The sequence below is a fragment of the Haemaphysalis longicornis genome, unplaced genomic scaffold, assembly GCF_048455015.1.
Source record: "Haemaphysalis longicornis isolate Haplotype H1 unplaced genomic scaffold, Haemaphysalis longicornis Haplotype H1 scaffold_2, whole genome shotgun sequence".
Lineage (NCBI taxonomy): Eukaryota > Metazoa > Arthropoda > Arachnida > Ixodida > Ixodidae > Haemaphysalis > Haemaphysalis longicornis.
The window spans coordinates 72,138,144-72,161,227 of record NW_027526295.1 but is presented as its reverse complement, the minus strand read 5'-3'; the positions used below and the strand labels follow the sequence as shown (position 1 = coordinate 72,161,227).

Genomic DNA, 23,084 nt, shown 5'->3' with positions numbered 1-23,084 from the left:
ACCACGCCTGCGGTTTGTGGTTTCTAATTTTGTCTTGTTTTTCGCGCTGTTTTCTTCGTTGCACAATCTACCAACTGGCCCTTCAGCAAACCCTTCTACAATTCATACTTGCCAACATTGCTCAGCAAAAAGACATTCGGAATATTGTAGACAAGACATCTCTGCACGCAGTGGCAGTTATGCATAACATTACCCAAGACCAGATATGCATAACTGACACTGGTAGTATTATTCTAATTGAAAATAACTGTGTGCTTGATATTTGCGCAGCGAATAAAAATATGCATTAAAAAATATTAAAAAATATTTTGACCCAAAAATACAAATGCGCGCTCGAGCCTGGAACTCGTGGCGGTGTTCGAATTTCTACAGTAACAAAGTGTTTCAGTAGATGGCGCGAGCAGTGGGACGCGGTAAAATTGAATCGGCTTGAGCAAACCTTACCCGTGTTTACTAGGGGGGGGGGGGGGGAGGGTGAAAGTGAGGGGGAGAGCATGAGAGGTGTGAGAGGGAGACAAGATATGAATTTACCAGGTAGGGGTGGCAGAAGACTCGCAAATGTAATGAAGACTCGCTGGGAATGTCTTGCGACGACATTGGCGGCGAAGCAAGAAGATACGCGGCCAATTTTTCCCCCACTTCCAACCCCGTCTCTCAATATTCTTTCTGTTGCTGGGATGGCCCCGCGCATTACACACCCAACTCTATTCTTTTCCCCTAATTTGAGCTAGGATGTGTTCCCCCTTTGTTGCTTTCTAAATCTACGACGCTCGTTTTTTGCATCTAAGTGTTGCTCATATCCACGGGTTGTTAAGCGGACCTACGCTTCTGCTCTGGGTGTTGAGTTGTTCCTCAAGTTTCTTCCCCAGAATTAGTAACATTAAGTGCTCAATGGTGATTTGCAACGGTTTTGAGTGACAGAGATAGTATGTTGTTGATGACTCGAGAGTTCCTTGCCTGTGTTGTGTAAGCACAAATTACTTCCTATATGTAGACAAAGGGCTCGCTTTGCGAGCCAGATGAATGTGTTTTATACGTGTTCCCTCCCTCTACAATTCCAAGGCTGGCAGTGAAGGCGTCCTTGTGTCTGCGCTTGGACGTCACATTAGGAGACACGGTTGGCGCGGGGACGTTTTCCGACATAGCGCGACGCGAAACAAAAGCGCTGTTTTGCTTTTTACGCGGCAGCAATTTGGCGAAGACTGCGAACTCAGTCACAAAGCACTTTCCAGGCTGCGTGTTTATGCATTAGTTCTTTTTATTGTGCTGCGTTAACTCCACGTCATCACCATTTCCACCTAACGTATCATGTCAGGCAGCCTGACATCTTCGGGCTTTCTTTCTCTATCCTTCCCCCAGATAATGGAAACTCCATGCCTAGCTGTTCTAACACCATCAAGTTCCGAATTATAGCAGCGTCAAATGCAAGTTGGCACAGCTTCCTGCACGTGAAGGGATACAGAAACGGTCTGCTGGCCTGTTTTGAAGGAAGATAGCAAAAGGTCATTCAGCACAAACAGTGCAGCAAGAACTCGGTGATAATCTCGAACAATATTACTACTTATCTAGGCCATTCTTATTACCACTTCGCTGTCTGCGAAACAAGCACGGTGTCACGGTACATTTCTCGAGTTCGTTTTGGTTTTCGTACTGCCTCGTTAAGGCAAAAAAATTGGCGCAGCCTCCACTAGCGGTGCACGGTGCACAGACGCGAACGACCGCGAACTGACGAAAAGAAGACCACACTAGAGATCACGCCACGAATGCTGGGCAGATCGTTTTTGAGGGTCGAGTTGGACGAAGCCAGGTGCTTGTCACGGTATTTTTTAGCGAATGCAGACGCAACAGGCTTCAAGCTTAAACAGCTCTGCTGTTAAAAGACACTGCTGCGACGAAATTTCACAGAGCCATGTTGTCTTTTCATCCTACAGTCTAGGGGTGTAATTCACGGAGCTCTTGTCTCGTGAGAACGCTTCATGAATGGGAAAATCCCGTACTGGCTACATATTCATGACGCGAATAACCTGTTTACAGCCGCAGAAAGTAGTGGCCGGTATCACGTCCATCTTCGCGAGAACCTCCCCTCCCGGTGAAAAATTGTCCTTGTGATTTAAGCGGTATATGGTACTACTAGTTTTAGCCACAGCTAAAGATAATTGAGATAATATAGTCCAGCGTCTCCTTTTGTTTGGCTTCCGCGACATCTTTCTTTAGGTTCCATATGATTGTAGTGGAATGATGGCGGTGAAGGTGTTTGACTCGGTTTGTTCCTGCAGGCCAGATGGAGGGAGGGAAAACGTTTCTTTGTATTTTTTTTTGGTGGTTGGGCGGCATTTCACCGGGGGCTTGTGCCACGTGCGACAGTTCCCGACGGAGTTAGCAGGGCTGGTACCCTTGGTCCAGGGCTCCAACGGCCTCTGCTGCTTTGCTGAATCAGACCGATCTGGTCTTCACAGCAAGCGCTGGCCAGCAGTGCCTCCGATTGCTCCGCATTAGTGTTTCTGATTTTGGGAACAGCCCTTGTGCTTTGGCATTCTCATGTGGTGTGGTAGAGGGTGGGTTTTTCTTGATGGCACAATGGGCATGCGTCTGCATATCGAGTCGGATAAATTTTACTCTTCACGTTTCGGTTTGGGAAAGTGCCGGAGAACTTTAAGTGACTCCGCGAGAAACACCTCTTCCATTTCGGGACCTCTTTGACCGACTGTGCTCTCTTCTCCGATGCAGGCATCGGCATGGACGACACGTTCGTGCTCCTGGCTGCCTGGCGGCGCACAAACCCGCGGAAAAGCGTGGTGGAGCGGATGGGCGAGACGTACCGCGAGGCGGCCGTCTCCATCACCATCACTTCGCTGACCAACTTCATCTCGTTCTGCATCGGCGCCATCACGCCGTTCCCGTCGGTGCGCATATTCTGCATCTACACCGCCGTGGCCGTGCTGTTCACTTACATCTACCAGATCACCTTCTTCGGCGGCTGCATGGCACTGTCCGGGTACGCCGAGCGACGGAACCTGCACGGTCTGCTCTGCTTCCCCACCATGCCCAAGTCGCAGGCCGGTGAGTGTCCCCGGCGCCTTTCGCTTTGCAACCCTGAGCGGGAACATTCAGATGTGAGAAAAAGAGGACAGAGACGTCATTTTTCAGGAATGCTTAGAGACTTCGCTGTTATGATGGATTTTTGACGCTACCGCTTGCCACGCTATCATTCGAAGGCACATGGAGGCACCGCCACCTTTCAGGAGCGTTTCTCTTAGGTTTACCAGCGCAGCTCGAGATGAGAGCCGCATATAAGTGCACCGACTTTCACAGTGCACACGGTGCCCCAACATGGTAGCTATAAAGATGTCAGTGCTGGCTATTTATAGGCAAACTGGGCGAGCGGTGGCTGCAAGGCTGCCAGGGATACACCTATAAAGTTGGCGGTACACTGACAGAACCAGGCATAGGTACTTGAGCCTGCAAGCTAAAGCGAAGTTTGGGAATCATAAGCAAGCGAGGAAAACATCAGCAAGAGAACATTTGGAATGATGGTAAACTAAGACCCTTTAGGGATGGGACTATTTGATTGTCCGTACTGGGTAATTCATTGAGCGAGTTAGCACGCCGAAAGAAACGTTACAAGTACCCGCAGGATCTATTTGCTGCGAAAACGAGGTGATTGGGATACACAGGTGATGATAAATTGTTTGTGATGCATACGACTGAACATTTGTAGGGATTAGTGTACTGCACAATTATTTATTCTGCGCGCACATACCATAATAGAAACAGTTTCGCCAACTTTTTTGGGTCATTGCGCTTCTATAGAGACTTTTGTCCTAGAATCGATCACCAAAAACTACGATAATTTTCTGCTGGTCCGGCAGAAGGCAAACAGTTTTCGTGCGACACCCAGCAGTGACGTAGACTGCCGTGCGTATACGCCGGAAGAGAACTGCTGCCAGCCAAAATAAAGTAAAGCTGATGAAGAAATTCGGAAGGTGAAATAATATTTAATAATGCGTGCCTCTAGCACAAAAATAGTTTGTGTGGTTTCGATAACAAATTTAGCAGCATTGCATATTGACGACGCCGAAGGCTGTCCATGAACTTGAAGAACGTGTAGACACCTTCGTGAAATGATAAAACGTGCTGGTGGGCCAGAGTTGTTGCATACTGAATGGGAGGCTTAACGCAAAAAAGACGAGGACAGGGGCAGAAGAGACAAAATAAATTAAAGCCTTTGCAAGCATCATTGTCCTTGCTTCTGTCCTCTAATGTCTTGTTTACCTTGTCCTCTATTTACCTGTAAACTAGCCATGACAGGCAGTAATTTTCCGCACCGTAATGAAGGCTGCAGAGCCGAAACAACAAGGATGATGGCTATGTCTTGGATCCTTTCCACATGCAAACAAGCATCGCTTACGCGTGGGAGGCGGATACAACTTACGGAGGTGCGCGCAAGTCACGCGATTCAGGAGACAGCAAACGCCAGCTGTGTTGTTTACGCACATGTATGGGACACAAGCATTTCCTTGTAAGTGCAGCGCACACGATGTTTTCGGTGCATTACGGAGCTGCTGTTTGCTCCGTGATGAAAAAAGCGAGTGACTTCTTGATACAGCTGGCTTCATGTTTTCCTCAACGCAAGGTAAAAGGGATGCTGAATTGAACAAAGGCAATGAGGCACCCAAGCATAAAGCAGGAAATAAGAACTTAGGCGCCTCTTTTGGCGACCTACACAATTCTGAAGTGTAGGATTTATTTAAAGGTTGATGTTAAGCGAACCTTGGTGTTTACCCAGGCATGCATGCCAAGGCTTAAGAAATAGAATGAACTGCAATTGTAGAGTTACGAAGGTGACAAGAGGTGCTTCAGAAATTTAGATGTTTCTGACGGGACATGCCATACTGCTTACCAAATTTACTGGCTGAATCGAAAGGAGTGGTTGTGGATATGTAGTTGTGTGGTTGTGTGAATGTAGTGCGTGTGTTATTCGGGCGCACTTAATAAACTCCACGCAGTCTAAATTTATAATGTGTGCTTCTATACTACAGCGTAACTCATAGCCAGCACAATACCTACGTTTGCAATTTGTCCTTAGCATTGCAGTTTCCTCGAAAGTGAAACTAGTGCACCTCGTTCAGTATCTTGTAGGTTGTACTGTGACACCGAATACCGTTAGTTAATGGCGTCCTCCTAAATGCGCAACTATAGGTTCGTATTGTGGGGTCGTGACTAATGTGAACTTACGGTTATTTTAAATTGCATTTCCCCTATCAAATAACTGCTAAGTAGACATAGTGTTGAGAAAAGTGCAGTACTCACTAACCTTGTTTTGTCATGTATTACCGTATTTTGCTAAACGAAGATTGTTATGCGCAAAATGCAAACAGTGGTGTTGGCCTGTCATCAAATGGGAATGGCCATTATTCTCTGCCGGAAACGTGCAAGTTGCTTGCGGAATAGCCACAGCTCATGTGCAATCAGCAAGGCCAATGTTTCCGTTACTTTCCACTGCAAACGTCGCGTGCTCCTTCGGCGGTAACTTTCGTTTGTGCGTTGTTATTGGGGGAGCATAAAAACATTTTTGAAATGTTCGCGCGGTTTATACATAGTGTTGCCCCAGTGGCAACACACCTGTGCGTTGATTGCCTATTCGAGCTACGCGAACCCCTCTTGCTCGTAATATCTCGTGGTTGTGGTAAGACTAAGAGGACGAGAACGTACGCGCTTCGACGTCTTTGCGCATCGTGTGAGGCTTTACAACGGCAGCTCTTAGAGTGAAAGCTTTTCTGAGCTACATCTGTCACGGTCATTCATCGCGTCGCAATGACCTTCAGCCACCAGCGTACAAACTTCCCCTTTATTTCGTATCACTTATCTTTCTCCAAGCTGCACGGCTGCACGTGGCTAGGCAAGGGCGAAAAGATTTTTCGCCTGCGTTTTATTACTCAGCGGGGGCTGGGCCGCGTGCGTAAGCTGTTCAGCGCAAGTGCATTGCGTAAATAGCCGAGGGTTTAACCACTGATACCTGAAAACACTGCGGCGCCTGAGTTTGTAGGAACGAAGACTAGACAAGCGAACGATGCACGCACACGAAAGCGCAGCTTTGCTGGCGTTTGGTTCTTTAAGTCTCGCCATCGATGGCGCGTTGGCTGAATTGCCTGCGTGCCCTTCAGCGCAAGTGGAAGGATGAATCCAATCTGCAAGTAGATATAGCTATGTGGCAGCTTGCGAAATCTCAAGCAAAGCGAACTTCCGGGAAAAAAGCTGTGCGCAGTCTTTGCTTTCGCTTGTGATAACTAGGATTAGACGTTTTAAACCTGAGCCATTTTTAAAGTGAAGCGGTATATGCCTCGGTTTCCCCATATAGCGTCCGTGTACCGAGTCACATAGACAAATAATTTTGAATATTGCTGCACAAACAACTTTCCGGTGAACGCTACGCTGCTCTCAATCTTATGTGTGCATCTTGAAAAAGAAATAATACTGGAATTGGTCGTAGGACGACTCTATAATTGCGCCGATTTGCAGTTACTTGTCATATTTAGTTCACATTAAAGTTGTAAACTCTACAAAATTTACTTCTCCTGTCAATACGTGGCAATCTGCGAAGGGAGCATGGTTACAGAAACCGGCTGTAACTCTTGTTCTATCGAAACTATCCATAGCCATATTGCATTGGCAATTACCCGCTATGACGACTCTAACAGTACCCCCCGTTTCATTTACTCTCTCTAATTACGAAGTTTTAAATTGGGGTAGTTAATATTATGAAATTGGCATAGGCTTCCACGGAAGGTAAACAAACTATAAAACCCTCGTCCTTCCAAGTTGCATTCAGGTGGTTGACTGGGAAACATGCTCAATCGAAATTCACAAAAGAACGTGTTTTGTTTCGTCCACTCTTAAAACCGCGCCCAGCTTCGTCTGTTATCCTTCTTCATAGAGTGTAAGGGCTCTAATTTTTTATTGTTTTCGGCCGCAGGAGGCCGCTCATGGCTGTTTCGGGCCCTGTGCACGGGGGGCCTGAACCCCAACGATCCGGACAACCCGGCGGACAACCGGGAGCACATCATGATGACCTTCTTCCGCGACACGTGGGGCGGCCTGCTCAGCCTGTTCCCGATTAAGATACTCGTGATTCTCGTCTTCCTCGTCTACCTCGCCATCGGACTGTGGGGATGCACACAGGTACGTGCACAACGAAGGAGCCTAGCTGTGCGCCGAGCATGTTCAGACACGCGTGCCTCTTCTGCTCATGACTATGTGTTTGCCAGATTCACGTGTTCGTCCCCCTGCCCCCTTCCTTGTTCACGGGAAAGATTTCTTTTGTTTTCTCACAGTACAGAGTTTATTTAGGAAAGGTTCTCAAACACCACGGGGCTGTCATTTTTCGCACGAAAAAAATGATTTTGAAGCTCTGAAATTGGATGCACGTCATTGCAAGCTCTCGTCACTGCGCATTGCCGTATTGTCTGGTATACAACCTTCAACAATGTATAACTAACACTCCCTCCCTCTAAACGTGCCCGCTAAATGTAACAGCGCCTGTATAAATCACACCAGCTTGTAAAGGGCCTCCGTGCTATCACACTTCGTGGACTTCAACTCGCGACTGTCATTTGAGAAAATGCCACCAAAATGGCGTGTGCATTGGAGTGCGAACCAGCTGGAACCGCACTAGCAGTTGCTTGTCATTTTCAACTCACCCGAAAGACCATAGCCGCACATTTTCGGAAGTGAAGTGTAAGATTGCACAGCCCACCCCAACACCCACACAGAGGAAAAAAAACTTACTATGTTTACGCACACAAAGCAACTCCCCCTTTTCCCAAGAATTTATTGAGTGACACTACTTTGACTCAACGTAAAGATAACAGTTAACTAGGCAGTGGTGTACGGGGTGCTCGAATAAAGCCGCTTGTCATTACAGGCTCGTCCACATTTTGGTGCGTAACGTGCCCACGCTACGCCCGGACTACGAGACGCGCTGTAATTGGGGCTACGGATTGATTTAGACCACCGGGTATCATAATGTGCGCCGAAATGTCGGACAAACCGTCGTGTCCAAAAAGAACAGCTGTGATTTAAACACAAAATATAAGGTAATTTATATTTGTCGAGAATGCGTGCACTCACCGGTTACAACATAGGGTTGGGTTCCTTGTGCACTTATGGGGGAGCTGACCGTGAAAAATCGCTTGTATCATTGTCGCTGCCATGATGGAACGATCAATGTCATGCGTATTAGACATATTTCACACCGTAAACCCTGCATTATCATTGGAACATTTTGAAGGAGTCTTAACAGTCTGGAGCAATCTATTTTAAGTGAATATTGTATATCCCCCGAAGGACTACACCTAAGCAAGTTGAATGTCGTACTTAAGGTGAATAAGAACAACAGGTGTTACTGCAAATGGTGCGTAGCGAAAAGTGCAATACAAATGCAATTTAAAAACTGCGAAATCAGCCAAATGCCACTTCACCCGAACTTTTTTGATATTTCAGACTTGTAACCTTGAACTTGATAACTTAATTCAATTCGGTAACCCTGACTAATTCTGAGGTCGCTTAGGAGGTTTGGGCCATCTACAGATGGCTTAGATATTCTACTGGCTCATATTCATCCAGCGATAAACAACATCGAATCTGAGTTAACACGACCTCGTCTGTGAAGGAAAGTTTGACATCCGCCTAAATGCAGCCATGCCTAAACATGGTCATGCCGTGTTTGACAGCTCCGGGCAGCGATTCGTAACAGCGCGTGAAAGCAAAGATTCAAGGTTGGGGGGGGGGGGGGGGCGGGGGGCAAATATCTCTTTCTCATGCTTTCCATGATGTGATGGAGCACCGTGTCTCTGAGTTGCCGGCTTTGCCAGAAACTGTGAACTGAAGGTAGAGGGTAATGCAGGATTCTTCTCGGAAATAACGCACAGCGGTGGACGGTTGGGTGAGCTGTGGGTTATACATGATGGAAAACATGTGGAGCTTGGAACGTGTACAGAAAAGGAAGAAGTGCTACACGAGCGCTGATTATCGAATAAAATTTTATTTAGGAAAACAAACAATTTTAGAAAAAGAATCAAATTTCCAGTGCGAGATATTTACTACAGGGTCTGCCACATTTGCACGATTCAAACGCGACCCCGATTGTAACGCGCAGGTCCTTTTACTGAGGAAAATTTGAGGAAACAAAACTTTACCATCCCTCCCTAAAAAAAGTTGAAAGGATCGGGAAAGCTTTCTCACATCAACACTGCGCCAAAAGTGCGTCTAAACCTTCGCTGAAAGTGCATCGAATCGATCGTCAAAGTTTCAAAGACCCAAATCACAAATGAAAAACAAACCCATGCGACGATTTTCCGCGTACTTCTAAACGCATCTGCGAGAGACTGAAATGTGTGTGATACGCTGTTCATTGAACTGCTTAATTCATGATCAATGCGTGTACTGTCTTCTGTAGAGATTTCCCTTTTTCGCGATTTTAAAGGGTCTGTTTTGACACAACGTAAGCCCAGTGTCACGCACGCACCGTGTGCTCAGAAAACTTATCACAGCTCTTCGGTCGACCAAGCGGTCTATGGGAAAACCCATTAGTTTTTTTAAAGGACGCCATCGGGTCTTGTACCTGCCCTATCCCTTTCGCTTTAATAGCAGGCCGCCGAATTTCCCACGCAGATGTAAAAGACATGACACAAGGTACCCGACAGAAGGCATTCCGTTTGGTTCACGCAACTGTGGCAGCAAAAACATTTGTGCTTCATTACCTTCCTTACCCGCTCCTGCTGGAACTAAAACTTGTGCAAGGAACCTTCAATACTCCGCTTGCCTTTCGTGAGTCGCGCACTCCTGAACGTCCAGTGTGCATTGGGCTGCTGGGTTCCACTTGCTATAGACAAGTACAATTACCTTGCGCTGGAGGAACGCTTCACAGTGGTACCTCATCGGAGCCGTAATTACTCAAACGAAGTGCTCATTGCAGCAATATAAATATGTGCAACAGCTGGATAAGGTATGCCCATCGAGGAATGGCTACGCCAAAATTTAGTGACGTGGTTTTGACGGATGGTATCTGTCGAATCATAATTTGGAAGAACTTTGTCTTTTTAGTTGGGTCTAGGCAATACTGCCGGCCGTTTTAGATGCGACTGCATCTCATTCACTCGCCTTGTCCCTCCATACGGCGTTGTTGTTGTCCGTCCACACCCCTCCCCCATTCTCCTCGCCGCGCGAGCTGCGCTCTCCGCCGCTCACCCCCTCTCCTCTCCGATAGCGAACACTCTCTCGCGAGGGGCATTGGATTGGATTCGATTTGGTTGGCTTGGCTTGGCTTGGCTTGGATTGGATTGGATTTGGATTAGGGTTGGATTGGATTAAAGTGTATTGTGTTGGATTGTGTTGCGTCATAGCCGCGCCACGTTGCGTCATAGCCGCGGTCGTTCCAGCACCGGCCAAAGAAATAAAGAATACATCATACGCGTTCCTCACACGTTTCACGCAATTAGAGAATCAACCCAACGGAAACACGAAGTGAACCCCCAAGATGCGTCGCATCTCCACAGGGTACCCCTCGCGGGAAGCTGGGGTATTTTTGAAACTGATTTCGATTTTGAGCCCGACTGAAACGAGCACTGAAATTTGAAGGACACTTTTAGAAAAAAAAGGAGCGGTGCGGTAATTTGCATGGCCTCTGAAGAATCCTGGGCCATCTCCATTAACGTGAAGCCTGGGGAGGGGCGAAACATGCAGTGTATATGTGTACTAAACAATTGTAAGTCTTTCTCTTGCCTCAGAGAACGCGCTGATTGGGCGCCGGGGAAGCGCCGGTGGGAGGAGCGATTGCGCGCTTGAATGCCGGTGGCTCCCTCTCTTGCGTTGAACCGGATTTAAGCAATTAAATGAGAGACAGACTGGCCGTAAGTTGTCTTCGTGTCACATGCCGCAGCATGCTAACAAGCATGCTTTACAAGAGAAAACCATGTGTTTGAAACCAATTTCAAAACGGAATTTAACTAATTTCTGTTATTTATGTAAATAAATCCTGATAATTCATGTATTTTAAATTGGCTTCGATCATGTTAGTTTATTTTCAACCGGTTTTATCCATTTCACACTTGTTTCTTGACCATCATTTGGCAACTTGATTTACCATGAAGACATGAGAGGACGACGACAGGAGACGACGACAGCCCGAGACACTAAGACGCTTGGTTCCTAAAACACCAAAGCGGGAGCCTTATGGAGTAAATGGTCTTCCAGACTTGTACACACATCGTGCCACTAAAGCTTTATTGCAAGGTGTAAAATGTGCCCTTATACAGCGCTCACGCAAGAAGCAATATTCATTCGTGTTCAGGGACCGCGCCAACCCAGTTTCTGAAGGTACCTGGTGCGAGTCGGCAGACTTAACCTTACAAAGTGTTGCGAACGTGGCGACCCTGCGGTGTACCTTAAGCGCAATTGGCCAGAGTTAAACAATTATTTAGTACACGTGAAAGAGTCTTCACACTGGCCAAGCTGTGAATGATAAGCAAGCAAATTAAGAAACTGTTGTTTTCGAACTAGTAATGTTTTGGAAGGGAGTGAATAGGCAAGGTCAAATGAACCCGAGGTTCCCCGGCTGACTTGCATGACGCTGGCTACCTCTTTCAAAATTCACTGCATGAAGCTCCAGTGTACGTACAAAAACAGTTTACGATTCCTACTTGCGAACCGGTTTCCATGGTGTGGGCGCCCGACGCGAATTGTTCGCGCTCCCAAGCTGAATTGTATGCATTACCGGACATAATGACCTGGGAATGTTTACGCTGCCGTAAACACTGGTCATTACCTCCAAGGACAAGCCGTCAGCTACCGAGCAGCGTGATTATGCCTCGCAGATCGTATCTTGGGAATCCCAGACGTAGAAAAATAGCATGAAAGAAATGTTCTCAAGGTGCAAATACAAACAATCGTAAATGGTTTTCAGTCGGTTGTTGTCCTGGGCTAGCTGGCTGGGAAGGAAAACCGAGCATAAGGGGGCATATGCTGGAGGCAGTTTCCACAACAGTAAATACGAATTTTTTGTGCACAAATACGTTTGCCGCTCATCGCAGGCATTAAAAGAAGCCACTTGTTGATTTCAGTAAAACCAAGAACTTGCATTTATGTTCGCCTTCATAGATTAGTGTGAGCGGCTTAAAAATGCTGTAGTGCGTGACCTTATGGCACACTGTCCTACCAATTTTAAAATCGGTGATAAATCAGATTCATCAGTCGCTCCATTTATTGACTATCGGTACCTGTATAAGAAAATTTGCTTCGCAAGTAGCCTGACCACGTTTCTCAATTGAAGGGGAAAAAAAACGTCCGAAACAACGCAATTTTCGTAAGACCGAGCAAAGATAGTTTCAGCAGCGTTTCAGTTGAAAATGGTGTTGCTGCTGTCTGGCTATTTGTTGTGTTTAATATAAGTAATTAAAAACCTTATCAGTCTAAAATGTTGTTATTGCTGTAGCTGGCTCGCTTGAGAGATTGCCGGTAAAAAGACACGGGTAACCTCCGGTAACCTCCGGTATCCTCCACCAACCCCTCATTTCAAGAAACATACACAGATATACCATTATTGCCAGAAACGCCTGGGGTCCCCCCCCCCCCCCCCCCATCACCCACCACGCAATATATAAAGCTCACGAATATGGCGCAGGATTCAAACATCGACTTATTACAACCAGAGTCCTTCAATGCCTTTCTGGTCATGAAACTTCGCCATCACGCTATGGGACAGCTTCGTGCGCTGCCGCGTCGCGGTGCTGGTGTTGATCGGAGGCCAGCCGGGGGCGTGGTCAGAGTGCGTTTGGCAGGGAACGGACCACGGAGTAAGATAAAACAGACGCTCGCCGCCTTATCAGCAGTGCGCTTTCGCTTTACGTGTCGTGGGCCGCTCAAATGGACTTATCATTTTGTGAGTGGCGAAAAAATTTGGTGCGAACGGGCATGCTGTTACTGCGTTCCTGCCTGCCGGTCTGGCTACAGAGCAGCGGCGGCCGCCCGATGCCCTCCGATCTGCGGTGGCGCCACTCGCGGTAGCCTTTGTCCCCGTACGAGACTTGGCCGGGAGTTTCATGACCAGAGAAGCATTAAAGGACTCTGCTACAACATAACTGGTCTACGTCACGCTTCACCCACCACTTATCCAAACAGCTGTGCAACTTGTAACACACCAAGCACTACATGTCATCTTGTGCTGAGGGCGTTAAACATCAGAACCACCTCCAATCACCCTCACTTGAGCAGTGGGAGCTCATGCTGACCAGCTCCTTACTTGATGAATCAAACGTAGCTGATCTCGGGGGCGCGGGCTGCAGCGGGAACTGAAGGCGGCCTGCGCTGGGGCCACCACCCACTCCTTTCACAGCTTTTAGTCAGGGAACCATCCAGAATTTATTCTGGAAATAAAAATATTTGATTTGATTTTTCCACCTTCCCTTTCCCCGTAACAAAGTAAATAAACGCTCCTGCCCCTACAATCTCATGTGGTAGATTTAAAGTCCTTGGAGTGGCTTTTATTTTCTAAGTGGTTCTAGGGCAGATGTAGTATTCAAACCTTATCCCTTGTAAGCTTATTTCCCATGCATACATACTCCCTCGTATCGTAGCCTCATGACCATGCATGTGGATAGCACGACTTGTTAATACATTGACACTGTCAGACTTCATGTTCACGTGGCTACCTAAAATATGCACAACGGATCTTAGCGTTCCCGAAATGCTTGCTGGCATGGGTTTCTTTTATCACTGCTTTTTTAGTTATTATAGGTTGTGCACAGATTTAGTAAAGCAAAAACACATAGAGCGCTGTTTTTTAACATGTGTTCGCCAATTGCACTGGAGGTTGTGTGCTAACATAAACGGTAGTCTTCAAATTTCCTTTAGACCCACGCTGAATGTATTTATGAAAAATATTTTGGTGAGTTTTTCAGTGAAATTTGCAACACGTTTTCTTTCTTCGATTTTCTTCTTTCATCAGTTTTCACCTATTTTCTGCCGAACAATCTTTTTTCCCTCTACCCACAAGGTACTAATTAAATGATTCATTCATTCCAGGTGAAGGAGGGGCTGGAGCGCTACAAGTTGGCCATGGACACCTCGTACGCGCGCGACTTCTTCAACATTGACGACAAGTACTTCCGACGCTACCCGCTGCGAATCCACGTGGTGATGAACAAGACGCTCGACTACTGGAACCCCGAGGTGTACGACAAGCTGGAGGAGATCATTGGGACATTCGAGAACAGCAGCTTCGTGCAGAACACGGAACTGACCGAGTGCTGGTTCCGCGAGTACCGTCGCCAGACTCTGGACGGTCCCTTCAAGGGCTACTTCGGCCAGTTCGACCTCACAGATCCGCACGACTACATACAGGGACTAAGGTTCATGCTCAGGTAAGCAATTGGAGATGGACTGCGGAGCAGCGGCGGATGAATAACTCTGTCCAGGGATAGCATAATCTAGTTATGGAATACACCTTTATGTGCCGAGCATCAGGGGCAGATGGTTAGAGCACCAACCCGGTGGGAATCAACATCAGTCCGGGACACCCCGGCAGCGGCTGGCTTTCCGAGCCTTCGTTATTAGGTCTTGCTAGATACCGGGGCCCAGGTTGTTCGGGAAGCCATCCACTACTCCTGGTGTGAAGTGGAAGTCGGAGTGAAGACTGAAATTTGTTGCCGCTCCCATACCTGATTGTCATGGGCGTGCACAGCAAACTCTCTCAGGGCACCTCGCCCCGCATCCACCCTTTCAAAAATACCTCTGCATTGCGCGAAAAACAAAAACATTGCGTTTTTCAGCCGCTCAATCCCGTAGGGCCGATGTCCTGTGCAAGCCGGGCCAACTCCCGAAGTTTTGTCGTCCTGCCGCACGGGCCGAGTGCCAGGACGAGGAGTCGCTTGTACCTATTTTACCTGGCGCCAGGAATGAACCTGGGGCCGTCCACAGCCACGGTGCATGCTCAACTCGTTGACCGCCTGTGGTGGGAAAGCGTTTTCAGCGACAGGACCACCGCCGTCTTGCCAGCATAAAATATAAGGCTATGAGTATAATTAAAACTACGTGACATAGCTAAAACGTTTCTATATTTTATGAATGAGGCATCCCAAATTTGGCGCCTTTTTTCTGGTAGAACAGCGAGGCATGGTCCCCTTGCTCCCGCTACCCCCAATTTTCACGGCTATGCTGATGCTGCAAGGGGCAATGGGACGGAAAGAGATTACAGGTGGCAGAGTATTGAGTCACTAAAGGGCCCGGGGAAGGTTCTGTGGGTATATGTGTTGGCCTGCAGATTTCGGAGGGTGGCGCCTTCACTTCTTGATAGGCCTGGGTAAGGTGCTTTGTGTTTTATTTGGTTGTGATAGTGGTGGGATAGTATGGATGATGTAGGAACACTCTGAGGCCTGGAATGAATGGCTGACCTAAAACAGGAGCAGTTGAAAGCTCATGGGAAAGGCTTTCGTTCATCACAAGAGAAAAAAAATGGCTAATGACGGCCTTTACGACGCTCGCCCATGAACATACAACTCATTGGAGGTGGTTGGGGGTTCTCAAAAGGGACGCAATTTTCAGGTCCCCATTTGCCGGTTTCTAAGGGGAGAAGCGTAGTGACATTTATCAAAACCTTCTCGTAAATGTGAAAGCAAGGGGTAATTAGCTTTTCATTGTCTACAGCGCGCCTTCGTCTGTGTTTGTTTTCTACTGAAAACAGCGCGCAGACAAGGACGAAAACGGGTGACAACGTAAAGCGTTGTCAGTTCTAGTATCGTTTTTGTCAGAAATTTGCAACCCGCATAGCTTACATCAAACCTCAGTTGTTGCTGTTGATAAACGATTATTGGAGTAACTTTGTTTATTTGTTAACTTATCGAACTCTACGCTGCTTCCTTTGACAAAACTTAAGCACATTTAAAAGGAAATTTCCTGTTCATTCACCTAAATATCTACAGAGGGAAGGTGAATATTTTGGATGTAGACCACGTGGTTGTATGGGCTCCAATTTTCCTTGGAACCGTGCATGTTTCCAAAAAAAAATTAGGTACAAAACGGCTGCTGTGAATTTTTGTTGTGCGCGCCATAGAACTTGTCATTATGAAGTGGATCTGCTTGAAATTAACATATATTGCACTTATATGTTATATCTAAAAACGTTGGGAAGGCAGGAAGTTTTTTAACTGTAAATATGAATTTGTGATCTCTATGAATAACGCCGCTAACACCTACCAGAGCTAGGAATGTGCATTGAAGTCTTGTTTTGTGCGGGCATGCGGGCAGACGTTCAGCAAAATGAAATTTTTGTAGCCGTTAATCTTCCGGGCATCCCCATATTTCTTGCAGTTTAATAGCCAAACGAAGCAGGCCCCTTTGTCTGGGCACAAATGGTTCTGCCTTGTACCGAAATTTATAGTGTACATAAAGCAAAATTGCGAACTTCTGCTCAGCAGATTAGCAACTTCGCCCGCACAATTGCCAGGTCAGTATTAATCAGTTGCAGTTGTTTCACCAACGTATATATGGGCTGTAACAAAAAAAAAGTGCAATACACAGTTGGCATTAGAATGTTTTTTGGTGAATAACAAGTGCATTACTAGATTACTCGTCAATTATGACAAAGGGATTATCATCTTAGCCCATTAACTTGCTTTGTTTGTATGTCTTAACATTTTCAAATATACCTAAGCCACTACACAGAAAGGATATCAATGCTGCGTTAGTATATTTTATATTTCTGGATAGAAAGGCGGCAAGTAAAGTGAGAAGGTTACTTTACTTGGTTTACGATAAAACTGACCCGGTAAAATAACCGCACAGGAAAGCATTTTGTCCTAATTTACGCTGCCATAGAACGCGTAAGTTTACGTTTTCATTCTAGGTAATTCACTAAAACGGGCACATGACGTGTCTTTTTCAAATGCGCAGGTTCGAGCCTTTCTCGACGTTTAAGAAAGACATCAAGTTCAATGACAACTACACATCTATCGTGGCATCACGTTGCATCATCCAGACCACTAACATCTCGGATGCCAATATGGAAAAAGACATGGTGCTCGACCTGCGACGGATCGCCGACAGTTACCCGGATCATCACATCACCGTGTTCCACACGCTGTTCGTATTCTTTGACCAGTTCATCTTGGTGCGAGAGACGTCCATCCAGTCCATCGGTGTGGCCGCGGCAGTAATGATGATTATCGCCCTGATTTTCATCCCGAGTGTGTCGTGCGCGTTGTGGGTGGCCTTCTCCATCTGCTCAATCGAGATTGGCGTGATTGGTTACATGACCCTGTGGAATGTCAACCTGGACTCAATCTCTATGATCAACCTGATAATGTGCATCGGCTTTTCAGTCGACTACTCGGCGCACATATCGTACGCGTACCTCTCCTCGGATGGCCCTACTGCTAACGAGAAGATGAAGTGTGCCCTCCATTCCCTGGGTATGCCCATTTTCCAGGGAAGCGTGTCCACCATTCTCGGGATCATCATCCTGGCGTTCGCCCCGTCCTACATCTTCCTGACTTTCTTCAAGACAGTGTTTCTGGTGATCCTGTTCGGTGCTCTTCACGGCATTTTGCTGCTGCCTGTCCTCTTGTCTATGTCTGACTCATTGTGCAAGAAGCACAAGAAAGCCATCGTGACGCACCCGTTCTTTGTTCCGCCGTACCCATCCTCCAACGGTTGCAAGACGCCGCCAGTGATTGTAACATCGGCCGACCCATACGGGTCCCTGGTGACGCCCGCTCCTAATAAAGATGCGAAGCGCAAGTTAAGCGGCGACCTGAACCAGGACACGGACTTGCCGAGCAACGACAGCAGTAAGAATCTACTGACCAACATTGTTAGCTACTCTACCTTCCAGGACAGGCCAGCGTCCATGGTAGGAGGTGGGGACCAAGTTAACCCGGGCTTCCAGCCGGATGACGAGGAGATGGACACGGTTCCCGGAAGGATAGCGCCGCCTTACAATTGGCCGGCCAAGGCGCCGCCCGCTGAGCGGTGTCTGCACCGGAGGCACAGCTCCAATGACGTCAAGTCTCCCCCGCGTCTCTCGAAGCAGTACAGCGTGCCTTCCTGATCGGCCTAACCCCACACCTGCGCCTCGGCCGCCTAACACGGGGTCGACAAATGGCGGCGAAGATGGGAAGTCTAGTCCTGTGCACTGTGCGATACGGGCTGCTTGTGTGTACATAAACCAAAGTGCAGTTATTGTTTTTCATGTGGCCGGACCAGGTGCACGCCGGTGCAGGCTTTAAGCGAGAAGTGTGTTGAGCCTGCCATGGACTCAGTGTTTTCTCAGTGTATGCTACTCATATGAGAGTATGGTCTGTTGGGCCCAGTCGCAGCCTGTGTGAACCGGTGTGCGAAACCGTTTCGGAAATAATGAGAATGTTAAGGCCGCGCTGGGAAATGAAGTCTAAGATCAAAGCTTTGTGAGGCGTCCCGGCAGCCTTCATAATCCTGCAGTGTGTGCCTTACACGGTTAGTCGTTGCCTTAGCATAGCTGTTTTGCCTGAAAGAATGGTCATAATAGTGACTTAGGTTGGTAGGAACAACACCCCTCGCCCCCCCCCCCCCTTGCGCAGACGTGATTACACGAATGGCTGCAGTATTTTTCCGTCATAGAAAAGATGCAGAAATGTTGTGCAGGAACTTTGCTCGAGTCTTGGTTGCAACTGAAAAGACAGGTTTTGGAATGAATGTCCGAAGTAAGCATGTGCACCATACGTGGAGTGAGGCGTTCTACCCCGATAGATCCGGGCATGCACACTCTTACGCCTTATTTTGTGTTACATATTTTGGACACAGCTGCTGACAGAGAAGTTGTTAGATACCCCGGCGCTGTTGATGTTTTCTGTTGTATTGCGAGCTGGGTTATGTTGAAATGAGGGGCTGTAGAAAATACTATGCACATGGTATTGTACTTAGCCTACGATGATTAAAATACTGTTTTGTTTTTGAATTGTTAACCTGGTGACCATTCCAAATGCCGAGCACACATGGACACCTCTCACAACCTTTTCACATAACCGACTGAGATTATAATATTCCAACTCGACTTCTGTAAATGGAGTTCTGCTGCGTTAATTCAGTACGTTCGCAGGCGCTAATGTTTGCCTGTGTTTTCCTGACCAGAAAAAATACTTAAATAAAAGCAATAATTAATCAAAAACAGCTCAACAAAGGCATAAAAAGCAAAGCACAAAGTTAGTGGCCTGGCAAAGCCGGGTTTTGTCGAATTGCCATAAATGCCCCATATAGGCAACGATTTACTAGCTGGATCTTCGGGACATCTAGAAATGCCTGGGCGCCAAAAAAACAGGCCCCAGCAGTTTTATCATTGGGACAGTAAGCAAGTAGTCATTCAATCGCAGAAAAGTTTTGAGAAGTTGTAAGCCTGAGCCTAGAAAATAGCAAGGCATTTTCACTCCTACATCACACGTGTACTTGGTTTTTAAGACGCCTACACTTGTTTGAATGTTAATGAAAAATAAATAAATTTACCCCTCCAGGCTATCTATATTAACAAAAATCATAACTATAATTATTTTCTGGTGCTGACAGCATTTCTGTCCTTGTCTTTTCGGCGAATTTTCAGTGAAATGGTAAGACTAGGAAGGAATACCGAGGTGTGGAAGGTATCAAGGGATCAAGGTGATAGGATTAGTGGTGTTCTAAAATTTTTCAAGATGAAGACGCTGGGTTGGAGTCGAATAACTTTATAGGCTCAGCAATGGAAATTTTACGAGGGAGACAAGGTATCTGCTTGATGATTTTGCAGTTCTTTCACTATTATCATCATGAATGTCACAGTTGTTTGGCACGAGAATTCAAAGCATCTAAGGAAAGTGTCGCAAGATTGCGACAATGCTATGACCGAGCTAACGCAAAAACCAAATGCCTTATTTCTCTCATGGCGGTTATGATATCTAAAAGCACTTGCTTGCTTTCGAGTTGAAAGCATTGAAAATATAGGATAGGAACATAGTGTCAATGGGAGTGAACAGAAATGTGACTTGGGACTCTTTCATGAAAACATGGTGAATAACCGGCTGTACGAAAGGACATATCAATCTGCATTAGGCTATGAATTGTGTTTTTCTCGTACTATTGGCTTGATTTTCACGTTAACGAACGTTGTTACAAACCCGTGACTGCCATGTTTGGGTAGTTGCAGTGGACGAAAACTTTCAAAAGTGCCTACAATTCAAGGCCATGTACAACTGGTACTTAATATTGCATATTGATTTTCTCTACTCTTCTATAAAGTTTATGGACTCTTTCAATTTGCATTGCTGGCCTTCGATTAGATTGTTGTAGGAATGTTATTCCTTAATCCAAAACGACTTCAAAAACGACAAATGGGGATTCGTTGAGTAGAGACCCAAAGTGAATTTTTTTCTCCGCAGGCTAAGTCTCAATACAATATTTGTTGAAAAATTGTAACTTCTCAGCAGTCTGAGACGCAGAAGAGGCTTTTAAGCTGCGAGGCGAGACTCTCAGAAAGCGTTTGGTCTTGTTTTGTAATATTCCACCCGCACCAATGGGCGACATAGTGGAATTTTAGCTGGAAAATGAAACAGTTTAGGTACACGCATAACAATTGTGGTATAAATTAGTATATATGTTTCAGAAAAAGCAGAAATTAGTGTGATCTTCCGGTGGACTCGGAAGGACTACGTCGCAATAGGAAAATCACCCCTTTGATGCTTCCTAGCAGGTTGCAATACGGCCACCTTACACTAAGTTACCTATGTTACCGCCGCATGCCTTGTCATAAAGGCAATTCCTCGTTTAGAAAGCTGCCAGAATCTGGGAAAAAAATACTCCTCCATCGCATGTGTTTACAAAAAAAGTGTAAGTGCTTGTTTACATGCCTCGTGCAGTGACTTACCAAGTTCATGAGAAAGAAAACACCTTCAGTCGAGGGGTTGCTTTTGAATTAATTAAAATTTATGGCCTAAGTTGCGTTGTTTCTTTTTTTCTCAGTTTCAGGCGCCAATTACTGGTACTTCGTGGGTTGGCAGGCCACAAAAGAGGGCTAGGTCACCCGAATGACTGAAGCTACAGAGAAAAGTGTTATACAGGTTTTAGCAGAAAGATTGTGAAATAACTCGTTAATCTCTAGTTCATCGCGGTCATAGTATTGATGAGATAGATGTGCTCTTGGCAAGATAAAATACTGTTGAAATTCATCTCATTTGTAGGAAACAAACCATTGTAGAAAAAAACAATGTTCCATTCCTCAAACTTCATCTCGTAAAAAATGGGTAGATTGGCGCTTAACAGGGTGAAAGGCTTTGCGGAATGATACTGAAAAGTAGGAAGGTGAAAGGGGCCGTCTCAATGTTGTTTTAGCTGCCGTGTTAAACTTACATCAACTGCTAACGCATCACCACTCAAGCTACTTCTCCATCATCGAAAAAAAAGCCATGGTATTTGTATATCGTTCAAGGTGCTGTTAAACTGATAAAAAGAGTGCTACACTTGTTGCCCCATTGTCCGTAGACATGCAATGATGCCGACACATCTTCGCCTTGGACATTTGTGACGTAGGACTGAATGAAAGGTGATGTGATTAACAGCCCATCTACAGAAGCCTGAAAATTACGATTATTTGCTTAGTAGTGAGGTGTGAGGAACAAGAAACTGTTCTTGTAAATGACATTATCTACAGGAGATATTTCCGCTCATACCCGAACTTTACCCAAAATATCCAGTAATATCCCCCTTGTTAGCAGGCAAACTACAGCGCAATCCGAATGAGGAAACGAAGATGACGATTTTTCTTCAAATCTGTACATAGGTGTCGAAATGTGTGTTGATAGATCTGGTCACTGAAAATGTAAATGATGCGTTGGGATCGTCAACATTTACTGTGAAAGCTCTTGTGCCTTATGTCAAGCTTGTTCATGTTTCAGGACTCTGTGTGCAAGGTGACCGGCTCTCCACGAAATCGCGCGTCCAAGACAAGGGCGTTAAGCTATTCCTAAAAAAGTGCTGTGTAAATCAACCATTTCTGTATATGGTTCGTGATACTGTTTAAATGGGCAGACTTCTAAGTGCACAAATTCACAGGGACGTCACAAGGCTGTTCGCCACATACGTTTTGCGGCGTTTTGTTCTTGTTTTGTTTTGATAACGGCAAGTGCTTTCTCACCCCTTATGTTGTGTGCGTATGATGATAGGCAAAAGTGATGGTATTGAACTACTGTACATATGAGAATGCACGTAAGGAATAAAGTTCAAATTGTTTTGAAAACCCTATTTTTTATTTGCATCAGAGACTGCCGCCGGCTGTTTGGATGCCGAGGGGCGAGCATCTAGACTATCCCGCTGCAGAGAGGCAAAAACCTACGCTCCGCTTTTGGCAGGATGTAAACTAAAGTATTCTTGGGAAGGGGTCTGCAGAAATAGACGCTGGCGTAATTGACTGCTCCTCCCGACCTACTTGGATTGCGCCTTGCATTCGTGCTTCACTAAACAAGGAAGTGACCCGACAAGACTTCTGTCGATTTTTTCGGCATTGTCTATCCCCTGATATCTCGCCACAATAAAACTCATAGGTAGATAGATCGGGGCCCTTCATTTCGACGAGTATAATTGACGCATGGAGAGGCTGCGCAGCGAGCACGATATGTATCGTAACCCTCTAGAACCGTGTTCTGAAGACTAGCCGTTGTGTTTTCGCAAGCGTGTCGAGGCAGCCCTGGCTAGCCGCAGTGAGATCTCGGAAAGTTTCGGTTGAGTGCTTGTGATAATTGCCTACGACTCGAAACCTCTGTATGTTGCGATTTGGGTACAGGTGGGACTGCCTCAATGCGCTTTACATTATTACTTCTCTCAAAACGTGTATCTCCGTTCCTACAGTTACAAAAAGTTTCCTGGTTTAGCCCTGTTTTAACCTCGACATAATTATCTGTAAACTGCAGGTTTGGCTCTGGGCAGTAGAGTATATTTCTGGCCCAGGCACAGTTCAAAAAAGGCATTGTGTAGAAGACTTTCGCGAGCGTAATGGCCACTGCTGGGACTTACAAACAATGAGATATGATATTACCAGACTA

General features: G+C 46.2%; 1 protein-coding gene across 1 annotated transcript in view; it reads left to right on the top strand.

Annotated features, from left to right (window-relative positions):
- Window positions 1-22,282, top strand: part of LOC144168986 (patched domain-containing protein 3-like) — a 117,776-nt gene extending 95,494 nt beyond the window's left edge. The window contains exons 2-5 of the mRNA XM_077697990.1: window positions 2,728-3,060; window positions 6,974-7,179; window positions 14,077-14,414; window positions 16,942-22,282. Coding sequence (XP_077554116.1) covers window positions 2,728-3,060; window positions 6,974-7,179; window positions 14,077-14,414; window positions 16,942-18,097 — 2,033 coding nt within the window. The 3' untranslated portion in view covers window positions 18,098-22,282. The remainder of the gene's footprint in view (window positions 1-2,727; window positions 3,061-6,973; window positions 7,180-14,076; window positions 14,415-16,941) is intronic.
- The last annotated feature ends 802 nt before the right edge of the window (window positions 22,283-23,084 follow it).